Source organism: Myotis lucifugus, unplaced genomic scaffold (genome assembly GCF_000147115.1).
Source record: "Myotis lucifugus unplaced genomic scaffold, Myoluc2.0 scaffold_38, whole genome shotgun sequence".
NCBI classification, from domain to species: domain Eukaryota; kingdom Metazoa; phylum Chordata; class Mammalia; order Chiroptera; family Vespertilionidae; genus Myotis; species Myotis lucifugus.
In genome coordinates, this window is record NW_005871086.1 from 1,892,437 (window position 1) to 1,913,969 (window position 21,533).

The window sequence follows — 21,533 nt, forward strand, 5'->3', positions numbered from 1 at the left end:
AATTTAATGTTGTTAAAAAAAATAATAGTTTTTGTTCTTAGGGTTATAACCTTGTGTAATTTGTAAGGGCAAATACACATAAAAAGTTATCTCTGTTGAAAACAAGGGAAGAGACTTTCTTCTCTTCTTTTATTTTTTTTAAATTTTTTAGAACATACTTAAGAAAACGTGTAATTAAGTTCTTTCTCTGTCTTTGAAATACATGTAAATCTTTGAAATACATGTAAAAGCAAAAAAACCCTCTTGCCAGCTTTATGACTCCAGAATGTCTTTGTCAAGGACGGACCTGGCAAATCACTTCGAAATGTCATCATCAAGGTAGATAGCACCCTCCAGTGTCCCAGTTTCTGTGGAGGGTAGAAGTCTAACTTTGGTGCCCTAACTTCCAAGTTGCAAAACTACCTTCTGTCCATACAGATGTGTTTATTTTTCCTTTGTGTGAGCCAATTACCAGGTGAATCTAGGATTAACTCTGTGTGATAAATGATGCAGTCAAGTCTTTCGAGGACCAGTTATTGTTTATCTTGAGACCATGCATGTAATGGATGTATTTGCCTGGCTATATAAAAGGATTAGCTTTCTTTCTGTCTTTGCCGTCTCTTAGTAGATTGCCTGTGATGTACATATTCCATTGCTTTCATCCTTATTTAATAATAAAACTATTTTATTCTTTTCTACCCATGTGGAGAGATATTTCTGGGATGGCAGGAGATTTGCTTTTAATTATATTTTCCTAACAAATTCAACTCAGTTTTTCAATATATGTTCTATCATTTGTAAAATTAGGGGGATGGAGTACATCTTTGAGATTCCTTATAGTCCTATAAATTCTAGGAAATAAAAAAAAAACACACAAAAAACACGAACAATTTTCTTTTTAAAAAATTTCTATTAAATTTATTTCTTTTTATTGAATTTATTGGGGTGACATCAGTTCACAAAGCCATATGGGTTTCAAGTGTCTAACTCAACAAAGCATCATCTGCACACTGCACCATGTGCTCATTGCTCAAAGCAATGAACAATTTTCTGAGTGATGTCAGATAGTCTTTTTTTAATCAAAGAAATTAAAAACAGATAATGTCCCCCCAAATATTTTAAATCAAGACTCTTACTTTTATGTCCCCAATAATTTCTTTTTCTTTATTTTTATTATTGACACTACTACAGATGTCCCCATTCCTCCCCTTTACCCCTTCCACCTAGCCCCCTCTTCCCTCTTGACATCACCACACTGTTGTCTGTGTCCATGAGTTATGCATATATGTTCTTTGACTAATCACTTCATCTTCTTTCATTAAATCCTCCCAACCTTCCCTCTGACAGCTGTCAGACTGTTCCATGTATCTGTGCCTCTGTTTCTATCCCAAATAATTTCTTTATCGCATGTTTCATATCTTTGTTCCTCAAGCTATATATTACAGGGTTAATGAGTGGAGTAACTACAGAATAAAGCAAAGTCATTATCTTCTGCATTCCAGCTTTATGTTCTGATGTTGGGCTTATATACATGACCATCACTGAGCCATAGAACAGTGAAACCACAGCCAGATGGGATCCACAGGTGGAGAAAGCCTTTCTTCGTCCAGCTGCTGAGGGAACCCTCAACACAGCTTGTAGAACCAGAGAATAGGACACCATGATACAAATAAAGGGAATAAATAAGAGCAGAGAACTTAAGGTGGAGCTAGTTAACTCTATTGCAGGGTATCTGGTACAGGTGAGGGCCAACAGAGGACCTGGGTCACACAGGAAGTGGTCAATGATCCTGGAGCCACAGAAGGACATTTGGGAAATAATAGTGATAGGAATCAAGAACCAGAGGAAGCCAAGTACCCAGCAGCTGACCACAAGATCGGTGCAGAGACGTCCAGTCATAATGGTTGGGTAGTGTAGAGGCTGGCAAATGGCAAGGTATCGGTCAAATGCCATAACAGCCAAGAAAAAGCATTCTGTAGAACCCAAGGAGAAGAAAAAATAGAACTGGAGAAAGCATCCAGAGAAGGAGATGACCTTGGTGTCAGAGAGGAAGTTAGCCAGCATGTTGGGGACAGTGGAGGTGACATACCAGATCTCCAGGAAGGAGAAGTTGGCGAGCAGGATGTACATGGGGGTGTGCAGTCTCTGATCCCAGCGCACAGCACAGATGATCAAACCATTGCCCATGAGGGTCAGGAGGAAGACAACAGAGAAGAGCACAAAGAGGAGGACCTGCTTCTCCCTGGGGCCAGGGAAGCCCAGGAGGATGAAGCCAGTGATGGTGCTGGAGTTGTTGAAAAATTTCATGGGTCTGTGAGCTGCAAAAAGACCATCAAATCATTGAATGACTGTATATAGATACATGGGGACTCAGGTATGTATTGACGCCACCATGGGGGAAGCAATAAACACTTACGTGTCAATAGTTATTATTTTTTTCCAAACCTGAAATACTGTCCTGGTTTATCCAGGGTAGACTAGCACTAATCTGGTCTTGCTGAAATAGGTCTCTGATTGTCTAGGTTGGAAATATGTTGCTGCAAGATCCATATAAACTGTGCATCCTGATGTTATGGATCTAATGTTAAGATACATGTAGCAGAACACTTGTAAAGAAGAGAAAACTTTAAATTTTTTGCTCTCTCTACTAATCATGTCTTGGGAGCACCTCAAGGCAGAATGACTTTGCATGGTTATACATTTGCATAATGACTTTATGTTTTTCTGAGTAAAAAAAACCCTACCCCAACCTTTGCTAAATAATTCTGCATCTAGACCTTGGTTTTGGCTATTATAGCATCTGTAAATAGAAACATGAAAAATAACTTATTTTTCCATTATTTTGAATATAACATCAATTAATCAATAATAAGGAAATTTCAAGTGTTGGCATGGTTATCCAAGGGGTCTGCCAGTGGTCTCTTTGGAATATTCAAAAACAGTAAGACCTCCCTGGATAAATGGCAGAAGGTACCAAGGGAGAGCTAGTTGACTATAATGTACTTCTTTGTTTTTGGAGAGCATGAAAATGTGTGACAGGGGACCAGCAAACTGAATAATATTTTGGAACTTATAAAATATGTACAAAAGCCTCCCTCTCTGAGCCAGATCTAGTTTTGGATTTTATATTTCTATGACATGGGTGACGCATGTGGCCAATAAAATTTACCATGATCCTGCTAGTCTATGTATTAACTTATATTGCCTTGGGTCTTTTAGTGGCTTAGCTGTGGGATGAACTGGTTTTGGTTCTTGTACCATAAACTTACACTTTCTAAATGCCCTTTCCTCTTTTTTCCATTTTAAGGATATGTGACTATGGACTGAGATTAAGTTTCAGATACCAAAGAGTCATCTTTTTTGAAAGTGAACTTAAACCAGACATAAAATATTTAATAAATATTTCCATTATTTTACATTAGTCTCATTCAGGATGAAAATATTCAGAATATGGTCTTTTCTGAGGCAACCATTTTCCCAAATGCCCCATTTTTTGAATGGGGCTGTTAACAAATGTTGGGGCCATGAGAATACATCAACTGCTAATGAATTGTAGGAATGACTCAAAAAAATTTGCTATAACATGTGAAGGTCACTTATGGACTTTAAATACCATAATGTTTAAAAAATCCCTTTTAGGCCTATAGGTTTACCACCAACTGAGAGGAAAGTCATTTAGTCTTCAATAGGTCAAAATAATTTGTTACTAATTGTGGTTGGGCATCTTTCTTTTTTAAAAGAATATATTTTTATTGATTTCAGAGAGGAAGGGAGAGGGAGAGAGAGATAGAAACGTCAATGATGAGAGAGAATCATTGATCAGCTGCCTCCTGCATTGTTCATACTGGGGATCAAGCCAGCAACTGGGCATGTTCCCTTGACCTGAATCAACTCTGGGACCCTGCAGTCCTCAGACTGACATTCTATTCACTGAGCCAAACCAGCGAGGGCTGGTTGGGGCATCTTTAACCAAAGTGTTCTGCAGGGTGTTTCTAAATGGTTATTTTTGTGTGATAATCACTTTGTCCATCATCTCAAAATATTTTTTAGCACTTTGAATAGTTTAGTTAATGTTCAAGGACTTATTTTCCTGCTCTAGCCTATTTTATTTTATTTATTTTATTTATTTTTTAAAAAATATATTTTATTGAGTTTTTACAGAGAGGAAGGGAGAGAGATAGAGAGTCAGAAACATCGATGAGAGAGAAACATCAATCAGCTGCCTCCTGCACATCTCCTACTGTAAATGGTTATTTTTGTGTGATAATCACTTTGTCCATCATCTCAAAATATTTTTTAGCACTTTGAATAGTTTAGTTAATGTTCAAGGACTTATTTTCCTGCTCTAGCCTATTTTAATGTTACATGTCTTCCTTTCTTTTACCCCTCACATCCAACTCACCAGAAAGATGCTTTTGTTTCTAAAATATGACATATAATTCACTTCTCTTTGTCTTCACTGTCATCTCCCAAGTTCAAATTATCATCCTTTCTTTCTTGGACTTCTGCGGAAGCATCCTAACAGAGCTCCTCTCCTCTCCTTACCTCTGTGCCCTCCATTTCCACACAGCAGCAGAGTATGCCTTAAAAATGAAAAAACAAAACCAACAAAACAAAACCAACCCAAAACAAATGAGAATGTTAGACTTTTGAGTAAAACCATTCCCTCTCAGAACAACTCTGTCAGAAAGTCTTACAAAGCTGTTTAAGAAAACAGGGAGGTATTCTAGAATACAGGAATGGCCATCATCATTTTATGCTCAATCTAATATATTTAACCAGACTGTATTGTTACTCACCTTAGGCTGGTTGAGTCATCCTTTATCTATGGCAGAAGGCTCTGTGCACAAAAGTATGAGTCAACTAACAACAATCACCTTTTTATGGTTTACTTGTTAAATTAGTCAATTCCAGAAAGGTTGAGGTAGTTTATGTCAGTGTGAGGAAGACATTCCCTGATAATTTAATTTTCCCTCAAAGTTCAGTACAGTAGAAATCTTGGTATGTTCATTTGTTGGCCCTCTCTCCACAGCCAGTCCAAAGATGTTTCATGACAACCTAATTATTTCCTTTAGCTAGTTTGTGAGGGGGCTGTCACATCTGTAACACTGGGAAATCTATTTCTGGAAAATACTTAAAAGTAAAGATAATTTTCAAGTTTGGGATGAGTGGTAGGCAGCTGGATATAATAGAAAAAGCACTGAATTTAGAGTCAAGAGATTTTTTAAAACTAGTTATAGGAAATTAATATTCAGATTTCTAAGCTATAAAATGGGCATAATTATGCCATCTTCAAAGGGCTGTTATAAAGATTACTGAATGAGGTAAATATCTGTGGAAGTATCTTGATAATTGCTTGACCCATGCTTAAGAAATATTGGTTATATGTATGATCATAGCAACTTCAAAGAGAACTATCAGTAAAGACTAAGAGATTATATTTTTTACTCGTCTAAACACTACATAACCTTATTACCTGGATCAGCAAAGGAAATTCCAAACTGAAACTTCTCAAAAGTTTCTCTTTTACTTTCATAGAGAGAAGAGATAGTCTTCTTGGCAATAATTGGAGAGGAGAAAAGAGGGGAAATGGAGGGAGGCGTTATAAGCAGAGCCTGCCAGGAAGTAAGCCCCATTCTTCTTGGTCCTTGAGGATTCCTTTACCGCTTCCTAAAAGGAACAGTGTCAAGAGACATCTCTATGCTTGTTATTTACTTCCCTTGGGGCCTGCCTCAATTTCTGTTTGTTTTTTTTTCTTCTGTTCAAGTTTAAATGATGCCTTTTCTTTGCTTTAAACCTCTCACAGATAGAATTAAATACTAGTGTTAACAAATCAATTGATTGATTGTTTGATGAATCAACACACCAGTAAGTCTGTCTCTAACTCCCCTAAGTGCTTACTATGTGGTCAATGAAAAATTTTACAAACCTGAAGGGGATAAAAGCAGCTCCAGACGTTCATAACGGACCTGACATTCACAACTAGGCCTCAAAATTATTATAAGCTGGTCTGCCACTCTCAGATAGGTCATGCTGTTCTGTTATTGGACATAATCTCACAAGTAAAATCTCAGTCATGCCCCAGATAACTGCTGATCTTTCTCTCAATTATAGATGAGTTTGTATTTTCTACTGCTTTATATTAATGGTATCGTACCACTTCTACTCTTTTTTTGGGGGGGCGGTTAGTTGTGTTTTTTTTTAACTCAGTAAAATTATTTTGAGATTTATCCATGTTGTACCATGCTCCTTGCAGTGGAGCAGGATGGAGCTGCAGCGGTCCAGGATCCTCTCTGGGGCCCCCTTAATTACCAGCAGGGGCTCAGCCGTGTTGGGGTTCTTGTGAATGGACAACTGGTACTTGTTGGTGGAGTTGAAGGGTATCTCGATGATTCTGGGGTACCGTTCTCTCATCTCCTTCAAGGTCTCACAACACAGCTCGATGCACTTCGAGTACCAACTCGCAGGCTCGCCTGTCACTGCCCACTTCAGGACAGGCAGGTTTTCCTGGCTGGCCTGTAACACGGCTCTATTACAAAGCCCTGAGATTCTGGACAGGGTGAGCCAGGTAGCTGAAGACTTGTTGAAGGAGACACTTTTCTGATTCTCTGTGGTGTCGGCTTCGTGGATATGATTGCAAAACCACATGTGGGCCACCGCCATCCGGTTCTGAGTCAGAGTTCAAGTTTTATGGGAGCAGATGGTGGATATGGATACAGCCTCTTAGTTCTTCATTAAGCAGTTTTCCCGGGCCATGTGTTAGGCAGTGAGGGTCAGAAACACCGTGACAGTGGCCAGCAGACCTTCGGGCACATTGGCTGCAATGATATCAATGAGGAAGATGATGGCCTCAAGCCTGGTATATTTGAGGATCAGTGAGAGGATGAATAAGGACACCCCCAGGAACATGGCCACACCCATGATGGGCTGACTAAAGCATTCGATTTCTGCAGTGCTGTGGGTCTGGCTGCCTCCCAGCCCAGAGGCCAGCGTGGCCATTCTTCCCATGACACTGTGGCCTCCAGTGTACATGACGATGCCAAGGGCAGTGCCTTCAATGCAGTTGGCTGAAAAGAAGGCAATGTTCCTTGTCTCCAAGGGGTTTTCATTTGTGAAGTCCGGAGACCTGGTCTGGGGCTTTGATTCACCGGTGAGCGAGGAGTTATCCACCTTGCAGCTGCTGGCAGATATGATCCTGAGGTCAGCAGAGATCCAATCCTCGCCTTTTATTTCTACCAGGTCCCCAACATCCACCTCCTCCGTGTTTATGCTCATTTTCTCACAATTTCAAATCACCAGGGCTTACTATGGAACCATGTTTTTGAAGGATTCCATGATCTTTGAGCTCTTAGCTTCTTGATAGTAGGAGAACCAGCCGGTGATGATGACGACAGCAGACAGCACCACACCGAGGTACAGATTATCACTCTGAAGTTCCTCTTCCGTGGTAGCTTGGATGCCATAAGCCAAGAAAGAGAATCGCTCCAATCCACAGTAACATTGAGAGCCCCCCAAACAGCTGCCGGCAGAATTTGACCCACTCGGGGGTGGTGGGAGGCGAAGTGAGGGCGTTGGGACCTGCTCGGGCCAGGATCTCTGCAGCTGGAACAGAGCTTAAGCCTTGGTCCAAGTCTGTTCCGTAGTTGCGATGAAGTTCGTCAAGGCTAAGTTTATGGTCATCCATAGACACTTCTTTATTCAGCTCATCTATATCCCTCTCTTTCTTGGCCTTTTCTTGTTGTCTTGCTCTGAAACGGCCGCAGGCTCATATTTGTCACGTCCAACCCCCTTCCCCATGGTGGCAGTGGTCAGCACCCGGCACTGGGCCCTGCTGCTGGAGAATCAGAGGAAACGAGAGAGCAGGGCGAGCAGGCGCGACTAGGGGAGAGGCGAGGTGGGAGCTCTGGCTGCCATGGGGTGGGACGGAGGGGAGGACAGCCAGAGGTCGGGGAGGTTGGGCCAATGCCGCCTCCGCCTCCAGAGTTGCTACCACTGTTGTTGCCCGGTGTCTGCTCCTCCCCTGCCACTGCTCCGTGCCCCAGACTACCCCCGCAGCTCCCTCTTCATTCTCTTAATAGTGTCTTTGGAAGAGCAGATATTTTAAATTTTGATTGGAGTCCAGTTTATCACTTTGTTCTTTTATGGATTGTGCTTCTGGTGATGTGTTTAAGAAATCTTTGCCTAAGCCAGAGTCACAAAGATTTTCCCTTCTATTTTCTTTTAGATATTTTATAGTTTTAGGTTTTATAACCTACAAACAATTTAAGCTATTTTTTGTGTATTTTGTGAGGTGTTGAAATATTAAAGTTTATTTTTTGATATGAATATCGAACTATTCCAGCACAATTTATTAAAAATGCTCTCCTTTCCACACTGAATTGCTTTTGCACCTTTGTTAAAAATCAGTTTTCCATGTATATGGTGTTATTTCTGGGTTCTCTATTTGTACCATTGATCTATTTGTTCAACTTAATGTCAATGCCACATTGTTTTGATCATTAAAATTTTATAATAAGCTTTTAAAAATCAGACAGTGTTACTCCTCCAACTTCGTTTTGTCTAGTCTAAGCTATTTGCATTCCCACATGAATTTAAAAATTAGCTTGGCTTTTAGTCCAAGCTGGTGGCATAGGAAGATCCTGAACTCACCTCCTTTCAGGAACACATCTAATTTACATTTGCAGACAGAGCATTCCCCTGAAGAAAAACTGAGGGCCAATTGAACAGCTTCTGCACATGAGAGAGAGATGACACAGAAGCAGGTCTCTCTGCAGCCTGCTCTAGCTCCAGATTCTAGCCATGTGACTTCCCTCAGCTGTAGTTCTAGCTACAGCTCCTTCTCAGGTGTGGCTTGTCCCCTGGACTTCCTGTAGACCACATCAGCTTCAGGTACAGTCCCAGTGGCTTACTTCTGGGAATCCCTACAAGTCACACCAATCCAGCTTTAGCTCCAGGTCCTGGTGTGACTTGCCCCTGGCACTACCTAAGGCCTGAGCCCACTCCATCTACAACTCCAAGTGGCCTGTCAAGAGTGTCCCAGTGCAGCTTGCCCTTGGCCCCTCTCCATTCCAGCTACCACTCCAGGCCCTGGTAAGGTTTGCCCCCAGTGACCCACACATGCTCCAGCTCCATCTGGTCCATCAAAGACACCCAGCACACACAGTCTACAGAGGGGTAGCTCCTACACAAGGTCACTCCTCTGTATAATTCATAGAAACAAATGTAGAGAGACAGCCAAAATAAGGAGACAGAGAAATATGTCCCACATGAAAGACCAGACAAAAGCCCAGAAAATGAACTGAATAAAACAAAGACAAGCAATCTATCAGATAAAGAGCTCACAATACTGGTTATAAGGATTTTCAATGAACTTGGGAGAAGCATAGATGAACTCAGTGAGAATTTCAGCAATGAGATAGAAAACATAAAAAAGAAATGACGAATACAATAACTGAAATGAAGAATCCATTAGAGGAATTCAACACCACATTAGATGAAGCAGAGGGTCAAATAAGAGATTTGGAAGACAAGGTAGCAAAAAACACCCACTTGGAACAGGAAACAGAAATAAGAAAAAAAAATGAGGATAGTTTAAAGAATCTCTAGGACAACTTCAGGCATACCAACATTCACATTATAGGGGTACCAGAAGGAGAAGAGAGAGAAAAAAAGTGACCAAAAAAAGTACTTAAAGAAATAATGAATGAAAACTTCCCCAACCTGGTAAAGGAAACAGACATCCATGTCCAGGAAGTGCAGAGAGCCCCGAATAAGATGAACCTAAAGAAATCCACAGCCACACACATCATAATTAACATATTATAACATAATATAACATGATAATTAAAATGCCCAAAGTTAAATCAACAAGGATTTTTTTTTAAACTTCAAAGTTGGAAATAAACAATCAAATAAACTTAAACGGTATATCAAATAGGTAACAATCATATTAAAGAAAAGTGAAGATAAAAGAACCAAACGAGCTCCAAAGAAAACTTTAATTTAGCTAAATAAGTTAGTATGTTTATTGTTAATAGAGGTATGGGTATAGTAATTCTGAAACAAGTTTATGTGCATTATAGAATTGTGCAAAGGAGTAAATATATTTATTTTCTTAGGAGCCAGACTTCTCATGGTGAGAGAAAGGAACTATAAATATAAAATGGTGAAAGAAAAGAATAATATGAAATGGCTATTTTCCCCAGTTTGTCCACTAAAAGGATGAGCAATGACACCTTAGTAGCTATGAACACACCTAGTGATCTCAGGTTCAAATCACTCTTCATGAAAAAGGAAGGGGACCTTAGCAAAATGGCTGAGTCCAGGGCTATGTTTGGGATAGTAAGCCTGGACCACCTTGTGATAGAAGTAATAATTTTCTCAAAAAATTACAGTCATAGACGTTAGCTGAAAGGAGCTTCCCACTGGCCAAATCTGGGGCAATCTGAGCTTCAAAATAAGTAATAATAATAATGAGTTATAACCCATTGAATGAAATCAGAAACCATGGATCCATATTAACAAAAGTAAATAAGTAAGGAAGAAGGAAAGACCCTTGCAGTAAAATGTTAAGTAATAAATGCAGAAGGGATGATAGAGTTTAAAAACCACTATCTGGCAATCCTTATAGTAATGTACTGTAAGGATAGTCACATAACTTCAAATAATCTCCCCACAGGTTATTTGTTAATTACAGATGGGAAAATAGTAATTTACATTAGAGAAAGTTGGAGGACATGTCCAGGATTTGGTGATGGAGCTAATATCACCAATATGGGAACAAGTCACAATCACCTGCCACCTGATCGGATCAATGAGGAGAACACAGCATCACTTTTGCGGTATTCTTGCCAACTATGCATAACCTGACTCTACTGAAGTATCAGATGAACCAAACTGAGGGACATTCTACAAAATAACTGGCCCCATCTTTTCAAAATGTCAAAGCTAAAGGATAAAGAAAGACTAAGAGTGATTCAGATGAAGGAAGGCTAAAGAGATATGACAAACTGAAGTGTAACAGGTGATCTTGGATTAAATGCTGTCTCTCAAAAATTCTTACTACACAAGATAAGTAAAACAATGGGTGAAATCTGATTAAAGTCCATGTGTTGGAAAACAAACAAACACAAGCAAAATCAGCTTGCCAAAAGTTCATTCTATTTTTATATCTGAGTAAAACTTCATTGCATCTGTATTCCACAACTTTATCCATTTATTCGCGTAGGTTGTTTCCATGTCTTGTCTATTGTAAATAATGCGTCTTCATATTCTTACTAGCATTTGCTATCTCTCTCTTTTTTATTTTATTTTACAAAAGCCATTATATCATGTGTTAGGTAATATCTCATTATGGTTTTGATTTGCATTTCCCAGATGATTAGTGATGTTGAGCATTTTTTCCCCTATATCTGTTGGCCATTTGCATATCTTCTTTGGAAAGTGACTTTTCGGGTCCTTCGCCCATTTTTAATAAGGGTATTTGTTTACTTTTGCTATTGAGTTATAGGGTTTCTTTATATATTTTGGAATGAACCCCTTATTAGACATGGTTTGCAGTTATTCTCCCATTGCAGAGGTTGCCTTTCATTTTGCTTGTTGTTTCCTTTGCTCTACAGAAATGTTTTAGTTTGATGTAGTTTCCCCCACCCCCATCTTTTTATGCGTTTGTTATTTTTTTAAAAAAGATGTTTTTATTGATTTCAGAGAGAGGAGGGGAAAAGGAGAGATAGAAACATCAATGATGAGAGAGAATCATTAATGGGCTGCCTCTTGTACACCCCCTACTGGGGATTGAGCCTGCAACCTGGGCATGTGCCTGACTGGGAATTGAACCCTGACCTCGTGGTTCATGGGCTGATGCTCAACACTAAGCCACACTGGCCAGGCAGTTGCTTGTGATTTTGATATCATGTCAAGGAGCTTTCTCCTTGTATTTTTTTTCTTGGTGTTTATAGTTTCAGGCCTTACATGTAAGTCTTTAATTTATTTTGAATTAATTTTGATGTAAGATATTCCAATTTTATTCTTTTACAAGTTGATATTTGTTTTTTTTAACACTTTATTGAAGAGATTACCCTTTCTTCATTGTGTATTCTTTGCATCTTTGTCATGATTAGTTTACCACATAAGTATGGGTTTTATCTGGCCTTTCAATGCTATTACATTGGTTTACGAGTCTGTTTTTATGCTAGTGCTACTGTTTTGATCGCTGTAGCTTTGCAGTAGAGTTTGATATAAGCATGTGTGATACTTCTAGCTTTGTTCTTTTTTTTAGCTAGACAATTAATTTATTGTTATTTTTCTATTTTTTTCTCTTTATTGTTGAAAGTATTACAGATGTGCCCTTTGTCCCCTCCTGCCCCCCCCATTGACCTCTTCCACCCTGCCCCCGCCCCCCAGCTTTGTTCTTTTTTCTTAGGATTGTTTTGGCTGTTCAGGATTTTCATGATTTTAGTACAAATTTTAAAATGATTTTTTCTATTTTTGTAAAAAATGCCATTGGAATTTTAATAGGGTTTGTATTGAATTTATAGATTGTTTTGAGTGTTATAGACATTTTAATAATATTAATTCTTCCAATCTACCAAAACAGGATACGTTTCCATTTTTTGCCTCTTATTCAGTTTCTTTCATCAATGTTTCATCATTTTTAGTGTACAGATTTTCACTTTCTTGGTTAAATTTACTCCTATGTATTTTTTATTATGCTATTGTAAATGGGATTGTTTTGTAATTTCTTTTTTTGGGTAGTATGCTGTTAGTGTATAAAAACACAACTGATTTTTGTATATTGATTTTGTATTACTGAACCTTATTGAAATAGTTTTTTAGTTCTAACAGTTTTTTGGTGGAGTATTTAGGATGTTTTTTAAAATTGTATTTATTTATTTATTTATTTATTTATTTATTTACTTTTGTAAGATCATGTCATCTGCAACCAATACAGTTTTATTTCTTTCAAATTTGGATGCTTTTTATTTCTTCTTCTTGTTTAATTGCTCTGTCTAGGACTTCCAGTAATAGTCCTAGCCAGAGCAATTATATATAAATATATATATGCCTAAGTGACAGTTGGACAGGTAGCTATAATGAGCAATGACCACCAGGGGGCAGACACTCTGACTGGTAGCTATGAAGCCCACTGACCACAACGCTGGAGCTGCCGAACTGTGGTGACTTGGCAGCTGTGGTTCTTGGGTGATGCACCCAGAACCAAAGAGGAGGGAGCCCGATTCCAGGGTGCATCACCTGCAAGCCACCCTCTCACAATCTGGGACCCCTCAGGGGATGTCAGAAAGCCGGTTTTGGCCCAATGCCCACAGGCCAGGCCGAGGGACCCCACCAGTGCACGAATCTGTGCACTGGGCCTCTAGAGTTGAATAAGAATACTGAGAATTGACACTCTTGTCTTGTTCCTGAGTATAAAGGAAGAGCTCCCAGCTTTCACCTTTGAGTATGATGTTAGCTGTGGGTTTATCTCATATGGCCTTTATTATGTTGAGGTATGTTTCTGCTATACCTAATTTGTTGAAAGTTTTTTAAAACTCATGCATGATTAAATTTTCTGTCAAATACTTTTCTGCATTTACTGAGAGGACTATATGATTTTTCTTCTTCAGTTTGTCAATGTGAAGGATCATAATTATTGACTTGCATATGTTGAAACCACATTTTATCCCAGAGATAGATCTCACTTGATCATGCTGTGTAATTTTGAATGTAAACTGTAATTGAAAAATAAAATTTAAAAAATGAAGAAAAATAGTTTTCAATAAAAATAAATAAATAAATGTTTCCTAGTGATGCCTGGCTAATGATCCCCAAACCATATTTTAGTGATAAGGGTTCCATAATATGTTTTAAAATATGCAGTAGTGGAAGTATGGTTAGTAAGAAGAAAATGAAATAAAGTGGTTACCTTATTAGGTAAAAGGGATTGGTGAAGGGCAGGAAGCAGATAATTTCTTAGACATTTATTTTCATCTGGTGAGACTTTTCCATTGATTGGATTATCATGTAATGATTAGTCCAACCAATTCAGGTCAATCTCACATTTTTCTAGGAAAGTTCTTTTCATTTCATCCATAGGACAAATAAAATACAGATGGTTACAGAATTTGCATAGTTTCTTTATATATTGTCCTGAATGTCAGGAATGATAGTCTAATGAGGAAATATGAATAGTATATGTATTTTTATTTAAATTGACATTATTGACATTTTTGTGCTAGGTTCTGGGAATATAGAAATAAAGCATAGTCTCTGCTCTTAAGAAATTCATAGTCTAATAAGGATGGGGAGGCATGTGGAGATGGATTTGTGAACAGCTAACTATAATACAAGAAAGAAGAAAGGACATGTTAAGTAGAAGTGTAAGTGATGTACTATGGGAGAGGCAATTAATTCTGCCCAAGGAAAGACTTCATCAGTGTCCTGGCACTTAGGATTTTGAAATGGCTCCTTCAAAAAGTTCACACCTATTTTCCAGTTTCTTAAGTTCACTGACAGGAGACTCACAGTTTGAATTTATTGGGGAATAAGTCACTAAGTCACAGACCAATTTTAGGAACCTCTTAGAACTTTCTTCAGGGCATCCTTCATTTCTTTATTCCGAAGGCTGTAGATCATGGGGTTGAAAAAAGGGGTCAAAACTGAGTAGAACAAAGTTGTGAACTTCTGCATGCTCTCTGCTTGTCCTTTCCCTGGGTTTACATATGTCATCATCACAGAACCATAGAATAAAAACACAACGGCCAGGTGTGAGGAGCAGGTGGAGAAGGCCTTCTTCCGGCCAGCAACAGAGGGGACTTGGATTACGGCCCTCAGCACCAGGGTATAGGAGCCAATAATGTAGAAAAAGGTGGCAAATATGAGGAGGGAGCTCATGGTGCCACACATAAGAACAGTCCCTGGAATTGGGGCACAGGTTGAAGCCAGGGCCAGCAGAGGACCCAGGTCACACAGAAAGTCATCAATCACATTCAGGCCACAAAATGGTAGCTGTGTGACGAGTATCACCGGAATCAGAAACCAGAGGAATCCATACACCCAGCAAAAAATAACCAGGCTGCTGCAGAACTTAATAGTCATGACGGTGGGGTAGTGCAGGGGGCGGCAGATGGCCAGGAACCGGTCATAGGCCATGATGGAGAGAAATAAGCATTTGGTTGTGCCTAGTGAGAAGAAGAAGTACAACTGGAGCAGGCATCGCGCAAAGGAGATGGTTTTGGTCTGGGAGAGGAAGTTGGCCAGCATGTTGGGCACATCAGAGTTGACATAGCAGATCTCCAGGAAGGAGAAGTTAGCTAGCAGAATGTACATTGGGGTGTGGAGCCGGTGGTCCCAGCGCACTGCACACATGATGGCCATGTTTCCAAAGAGGGTCAGGATGTAAGTCACTAAGAATATGGAAAAGAGGAGGATCTGTATTTCCCAGCGCATGAGAAGCCCAGGAGAATAAACTCACTCACAGTGTGAGAAATGTTACTGGGCTCTGAGGTCATTTTCTTCCATCCTGTGAGGATTACGACAGAAATTACATATACAAAGAGAATTTTGCCTCCAGATTCTTCCCCAGGAGAGTGAGCACATTTTCCTGCTCATAGGGAAAGGGGTCTAGACCAGTGGTTTTTGTTTTTAATTGGGAACCCCAACAATACAGTTGTTGAGTACACTCTCTTATATATGACTATTTGCTTTTAAACTGTATACAAACTACTATCAATCACTATAGTAAATATTGGTAAATATTTTGACAAAAACTTTCTTAGAATTAAAGTAAAAATAGGAATTCAGATACTTCCTTTCTGCATCCTTCATTGGGTTTCCTGGTACACCCAACTCTGAAGAACATTGGTCTATACAATACAGATAGGTGGCTGGCTAAAGCTAACTTGAGATGTACAATGGAGGAAAGAAAAGGGGACATCTGTAATGCTTTCAACAATAAAGATAAACTTTAAAAATGAGATGTAAACTTTAACATGGGCAATTAAATCCTAAAACAACTAGAACTGACAAATATACTGAACAAAACAGTGATATCAGGTAAGTGACATAAAGGAGGGAGCACGAGATAGCCACGAGTGAAAATAACTACAGAGTGACTTTAAGTAAGTTACAATTTGGCTATATTAAGTGACCATTTATAGGCCATTATTAGTATACTAGAGGCTCGGTCCCTGCAGGATAGGCCGAAGATCGGGCTGAAACCGGCAGTCCAACATCCCCCTAGGGATGGAGTAGTGCATAAAGTGGCAGGTGGCTGGGGAGAAGCCCACGCCCAGACTGCTCCCTCTCATCCCGGCTCTGCTACATCTGCCATCGTCACTTGGTAGCACTGCTGCGGAGGTGGGAGAGGCTCGCCAGCCATGAACCCTACGGCTGGTACCCGTCAGTCAGCTAGTGGCGCTCCCGCTGTGGGAGTGCACTGACCACCAGAGTGCAGCTCCTGTGTTGAGTGTGGTGGTCAGTGCACATCATAGAGATCGGTTGACCAGTCGTTTGGTTGTTCGGTCACTTAGGCTTTTATATATATAGATTTCTCTCTTTGTAGGATGGTGTGGTACATGGGCTCCAGACTTTGATATTATCAGAATTTTATGGAGGAACTGTTGAAAGGTGTAGATTTCTGGGCTTCAGCTCGGGTTTGGGCATAACCAAGCACGGGCTTTGGGATTACAGGTCCTGGCTCTCCCACTTCCCAAGGAGCATTTCCTCAGGGACAGACTTAAGTTCTGAGACTATGTTACTTGCTCTGTAAAATATGAATAATAATACCTCCATAGCAAGGATGGTATGAGAATTGCATAAAATGATATGTGCAAAAGCAGTTTACAAATTATAAAATGTTATAGAAATGTAAATTATTAAAAACCATTCAGGAATTTTATGTTATTACTAGAGACCTGGTGCATGAAATTTGTGCACTTGGGGGGTGTCCCTCAGCCTGGCCTGCACCCTCTCACAGTCTGGGAGCCTTGGGGGATGGAGTGGACCTAAGACATCAGTTGGATATCCTTAGCACTGCCGCAGAGGTGGGAGAGGCTCCTACCACCACCACTGCTGGCTTCTGGCTGAGCGGCGCTCTCCCTGTGGGAGCACACTGACCACCAGGGGGCAGCTTCTGCAGTGAGCGTCTACCCCCTGGTGGTCAGTGCACGTCATAGCAACCAGTTGTTCTGCCATTTGGTCGATTTGCATATTAGCCTTTTATTATATAGGATTTTATGTTATTATGATGCTAGCTTATTAACTATCCCTTATTAATCTTTATAAATAGAGCTAATTTCAAAATGCCAAGGAAAGTTTTTTGTTTGTGGAATTTTAGTCATGTGACAGGCTAAGTACATGTTTGTATGTGTGTGTGTATGAATAGGAGGGCACTCCTCAGTCCTCGAAGACCACAACCATTACAACTCCCTAATAATCTTCCTTTTAAGACAATTTTTTATCCATCAAACACCCAGAGTGCTTCTTTTATTCTGTATTTACTGCCTTCCTTGTAGGGATTACCATTATAGTTTTCAATGATCATTATTCATGGTGGCCAAGACATGGAAACAACTGAAGTGTCCTTCAATAGATGAGTGGATAAAGATGTGATACATATATACAATGGATTAGTACTCAGGCATAAGAAAAGATGAGATACTGCCATTTGAGAAGCATGGATGGACCTTGAGAATACCCTGCTAAGCAAAATAAGTCAGACAGAAAAAGTTGAGAACTATATGATTTCACTTATATGTGGGATATAAAACCGAAAGCAACACATGAACAAACAAGAAAAACAAACAAAAACTCATAGACACAGACAACAGTATGGTGATGACTTTGGGTGGTGGGCACACAATGTGATATACAGATAATGTATCATAGAAATGTATACTTGAAACCTATAAAATCTTATTAACGGGCACACAATGTGATATACAGATAATGTATCATAGAAATGTATACTTGAAACCTATAAAATCTTATTAACCAATGTTGCCCCAATCCTATATAATAAAAGGTTAATATGCAAATTGACTGAACAGTGGAACTACCAGTTGCTATGATGTGCACTGAGCAGGCAGACAGGCAAGCAGTTAGGGGCCATCAGGCAGGCAGGCGAGCAGTTAGAGGTGATCAAGTAGGCAGGTAGAGCAGTTAGGGGCGATCAGACATGCAGACAGGCAGAGCAGTTAGGGGCGATTAGGCAGGCACGCAGGCAGGTGAGTGGTTAGGAGCCAGCGGTCCCAAATTGCGAGAGGGATGTCCCAGATTGCAAGAGTGCACAGGCCAGGCTGAGGGACCGCCCATGCATGAATTTCATGCACCGGGCCTCTAGTCCTATATAATAAAAGCCTAATATGCAAATCAACCAAATGATGGAACAACCGGTCACTATGACGCTTACTGACCACCAGGGGGCAGATGCTCAATGCAGGAGCTGCCCCCAACCCGCAGGCCCCAGGCTGTCCAAGGTGGGTGCCAGCGGGGGTCCCCCGATCACCTTGCTGGTCGCCCCACAGATCGGCTCTGATCACCGGCCAGGCTTAGGGACCTTGTGCACTGGGCCTCTAGTAAATTTAATAAAAAAAATAAACGATAGGATCATTTCCCTGATAGTTACACTGCAGATTGTATTATGGCCACCTAGTAGAATCTTCCAAGCTTCCTGAGTGATCCTTTCCCACACTTCATCCCCACCCTCCACACACACCTGTGGGGTTTCCTGGGAAATGAGGATCAGCTGTGCTCAAATGTTCATAACAGAGGAGTGCCAACAGATACTATTTCAACATAGGCAGCCTAATGAAAATCAGGTTTTTGGTGCAATCTCTTTTCTTCCTGGTGTTCTTTGATTTTGTGGTTTATTCAGCCCTGGAGAAAGCCTAACTATTTTGAATAAAGGGGAATAGAGAGAAGTATTTCTGAAATATAGGCTTTGGCCTAGGCAAAAGTTTAATCTAGATGAAGTTTGGAATATGGGCTTACATCTTTGCTTCATCTCTTTTTCTTTTTTTTCCCTGCTTTCCCATTTTAAGTGCTCAGAGTTCACATTCTCTGTTCAGGTTTTCTTATCTGGGGACAAAGAAATCCAATAACCACATGCATAGGCTTAAATCCAGCATCTGTGAAGATTTTAGCAGATGGCACACTCACCAAATTTATTGGAGTGGCATTTACTGGAGGAAACTTGTAGACCCGTCACAGGTGTGCAGGTCCCTTTTGCTCATTGTAACTACAGTGGCACACAGAGATCTAGGATACTCCATTCCAAAAGAGCACCACAACCTTTGAACTGTGAGTTTTCTTTTAACTGTGTCATTAGGGAAGTGCTAACCTCTCCCTTAATGCTATTTTAATGTCAAGATGAAGAAAACTTGGCTCTAGTCCTGTTCCCAGGCTCAGAGCTTGTGGCTGGGGGAAAAGGGGACACCAGATCTTCTCCTGGTGTGATTGGGGGCTGTGGTTCAAGCTTTGCAGCTGCAGTTGTAGGAAATGATAAAGCAAATAGCAGGATTCTTTACATCAGCCATGTGACAGAGAAAGTAATTGCCTTAACCACTGGGCAACAGTCGCTCCATTTCCATGGAGGTTAACAGGAGGCAACTTCCTCTTTGGGAGGGCAGTTTGAAAGGGATTAGTTTTGAACAAGTTAATCCTTATGTCTAACATGTATTTTGTTTTGGGAAGGGCTTTCTTAATTACTCAGTGGGGGAATGATAGGATTATGGCTTCTATTTTATATATGAGGAGATTAAAGACTGGAAGAGGTTAAACCCAAACCAGTGAATGACAGGGTCAGGACAAGATTCCATGCTTTTCGGCTCCTACTTTACAGATTTTTTTTTTCTGCTTTAGAGGACCTCCAGCATCATGTCCAAAATGTCCCTCACTGCAGGGAAAAAAAGTTAATTGGATTAATAAATTGAGTAACTATAGCTAGTGTGACACATCATTTGAAGGGAAGAAGTGAGGCCTTTCTAATACCCCGCAATCATACCACTTAGGTAGAATTATGTTCTTTTCATTTTTATATGACTATCTTATTTTTTGTAATAAGTTATAAAGCATATACATATTTCAAGAGCTGAACTGAATGTATTCCCAAGTATGGTCATAAAATGGCATCAATTGGCCATTGAAAATGAGATGTTGAAGGTGTTATTTCATGGCAGTAATTTAAAGAAAAGAGAGGAGAGGTGATCCCTCTCAAATAAACTGACATGAGAAGGGCAGAGAGGCAGTTATATGTAGAGTTATTTTACTCTTACCTGACCTGTATGATCTGCAATATTCAGCTCCCCATCATTTATCCATAACCCGAGGCAAATCACCATTCATCCATTTACACAAAATCAAGATAAATGAAGTAAAATAAAAAGAAGATTTAAAAAATAGAGAAAATAAACTAGGAAACAATGATAGATGCTGAGGAGACATGGAAAAGGGATACAGCCACACATTTCCTTATATTCTGGGATGTTATAATTCTATTTGTTGGAGCCTTTGACTTATCATTACTTTCATCATTTAAGAATTTTTCACCAATTAGATGCTATTGATTTCTACCACTGCCTTCCTGAGTCTTTATTTTCCAATTGTTTTTGTAGCATAAAGGACGATTGAGTCAATGTGTTATGTCCTAAGGACTCACTTAAGGGAGTAGTTGAGTTCTGTTCCATGTTCACATGTTTTCTCCTGTACTCTGGAGGAAATAAAAAATCTGTCAAGTCAAGCCTTCTGTTTTTTGGAATAATGTATTGCTCATATTCACTAGTCTCAGAGATATCATGGATTAGAATGGATATACAAAATCACATTTTCTTACTGATCTGAACTCACTGAGTCTTGGAGCAGGAAGAGGCTTAAGGGGTTCTCTAAGCTCTCCTTCAATCAGCAGTAAGACCCTCTCTCTTCTACCTTCTTGCTAGTTGGTTATCTAGCTTCTGCTGGAATAATCCATGACAAAGTGCTCGCTGAAAGGCAAACAGCTTTCATTTTTAGAAGTTGTAATAAACTTCCTTGTTCTCTCTTACATTCCTGGGTAATTTTGCCATCTTGATTTATCCTGTTGGTCTTACTTCTGCCTCAGGGAAGAAAGGTTAACACTATGTGACCATCATATGCACAGACTCTGTTAGGATTTTGAACATGCATTCTCTTTCTTACTCTTCTAACAATTACAGAGGCAGTGATTGAGCCATATGAAAGCCACAAGTAGCAGTGCTAGGCATATTTGAATTCTTTCAACCACATTATACTGATTGCTCAGAATAAGTCTACACAGTAGCACTTAAAAAAAATATTTGAGGAACATTAAACAGACTGTCAAACCTCAGAGGAAAGGCAGGGGAGGGTGGGGAGGGGAAGAGATCAACAAATGAACTCATATATGTATATGCATAACGCATAGACACAGACAATAGGGTGTCGAAGACCTGGGGGGTGGGTGGGAGGGGATGGGAGAGGTCAATGGGGGAAAAAGGGGACACATGCAACACTTTCAACAATAAAGATTAAAAAATGTATTTGAGGAAGGTACACATGTGTTCTTT

At 39.9% G+C, this 21,533-nt stretch overlaps 2 protein-coding genes and 1 pseudogene across 2 annotated transcripts in view; all 3 read right to left on the reverse strand.

Moving 5' to 3' along the window:
* LOC102423461 (olfactory receptor 11G2-like) overlaps window positions 1–2,286 on the reverse strand; it is a 5,776-nt gene extending 3,490 nt beyond the window's left edge. Inside the window, exon 1 of the mRNA XM_023752845.1 lies at window positions 1,376–2,286. Within this exon, the coding sequence (XP_023608613.1) occupies window positions 1,376–2,286 (911 nt within the window). The remainder of the gene's footprint in view (window positions 1–1,375) is intronic.
* Window positions 2,287–5,581: 3,295 nt separating this feature from the next.
* Window positions 5,582–7,783, reverse strand: LOC102423758 (annotated as a pseudogene).
* Window positions 7,784–14,376: 6,593 nt separating this feature from the next.
* Window positions 14,377–21,533, reverse strand: part of LOC102424070 (olfactory receptor 11H6-like) — a 9,919-nt gene continuing 2,762 nt past the window's right edge. Inside the window, exon 3 of the mRNA XM_023752836.1 lies at window positions 14,377–15,380. Within this exon, the coding sequence (XP_023608604.1) occupies window positions 14,545–15,351 (807 nt within the window). The 5' untranslated portion in view covers window positions 15,352–15,380 and the 3' untranslated portion in view covers window positions 14,377–14,544. The remainder of the gene's footprint in view (window positions 15,381–21,533) is intronic.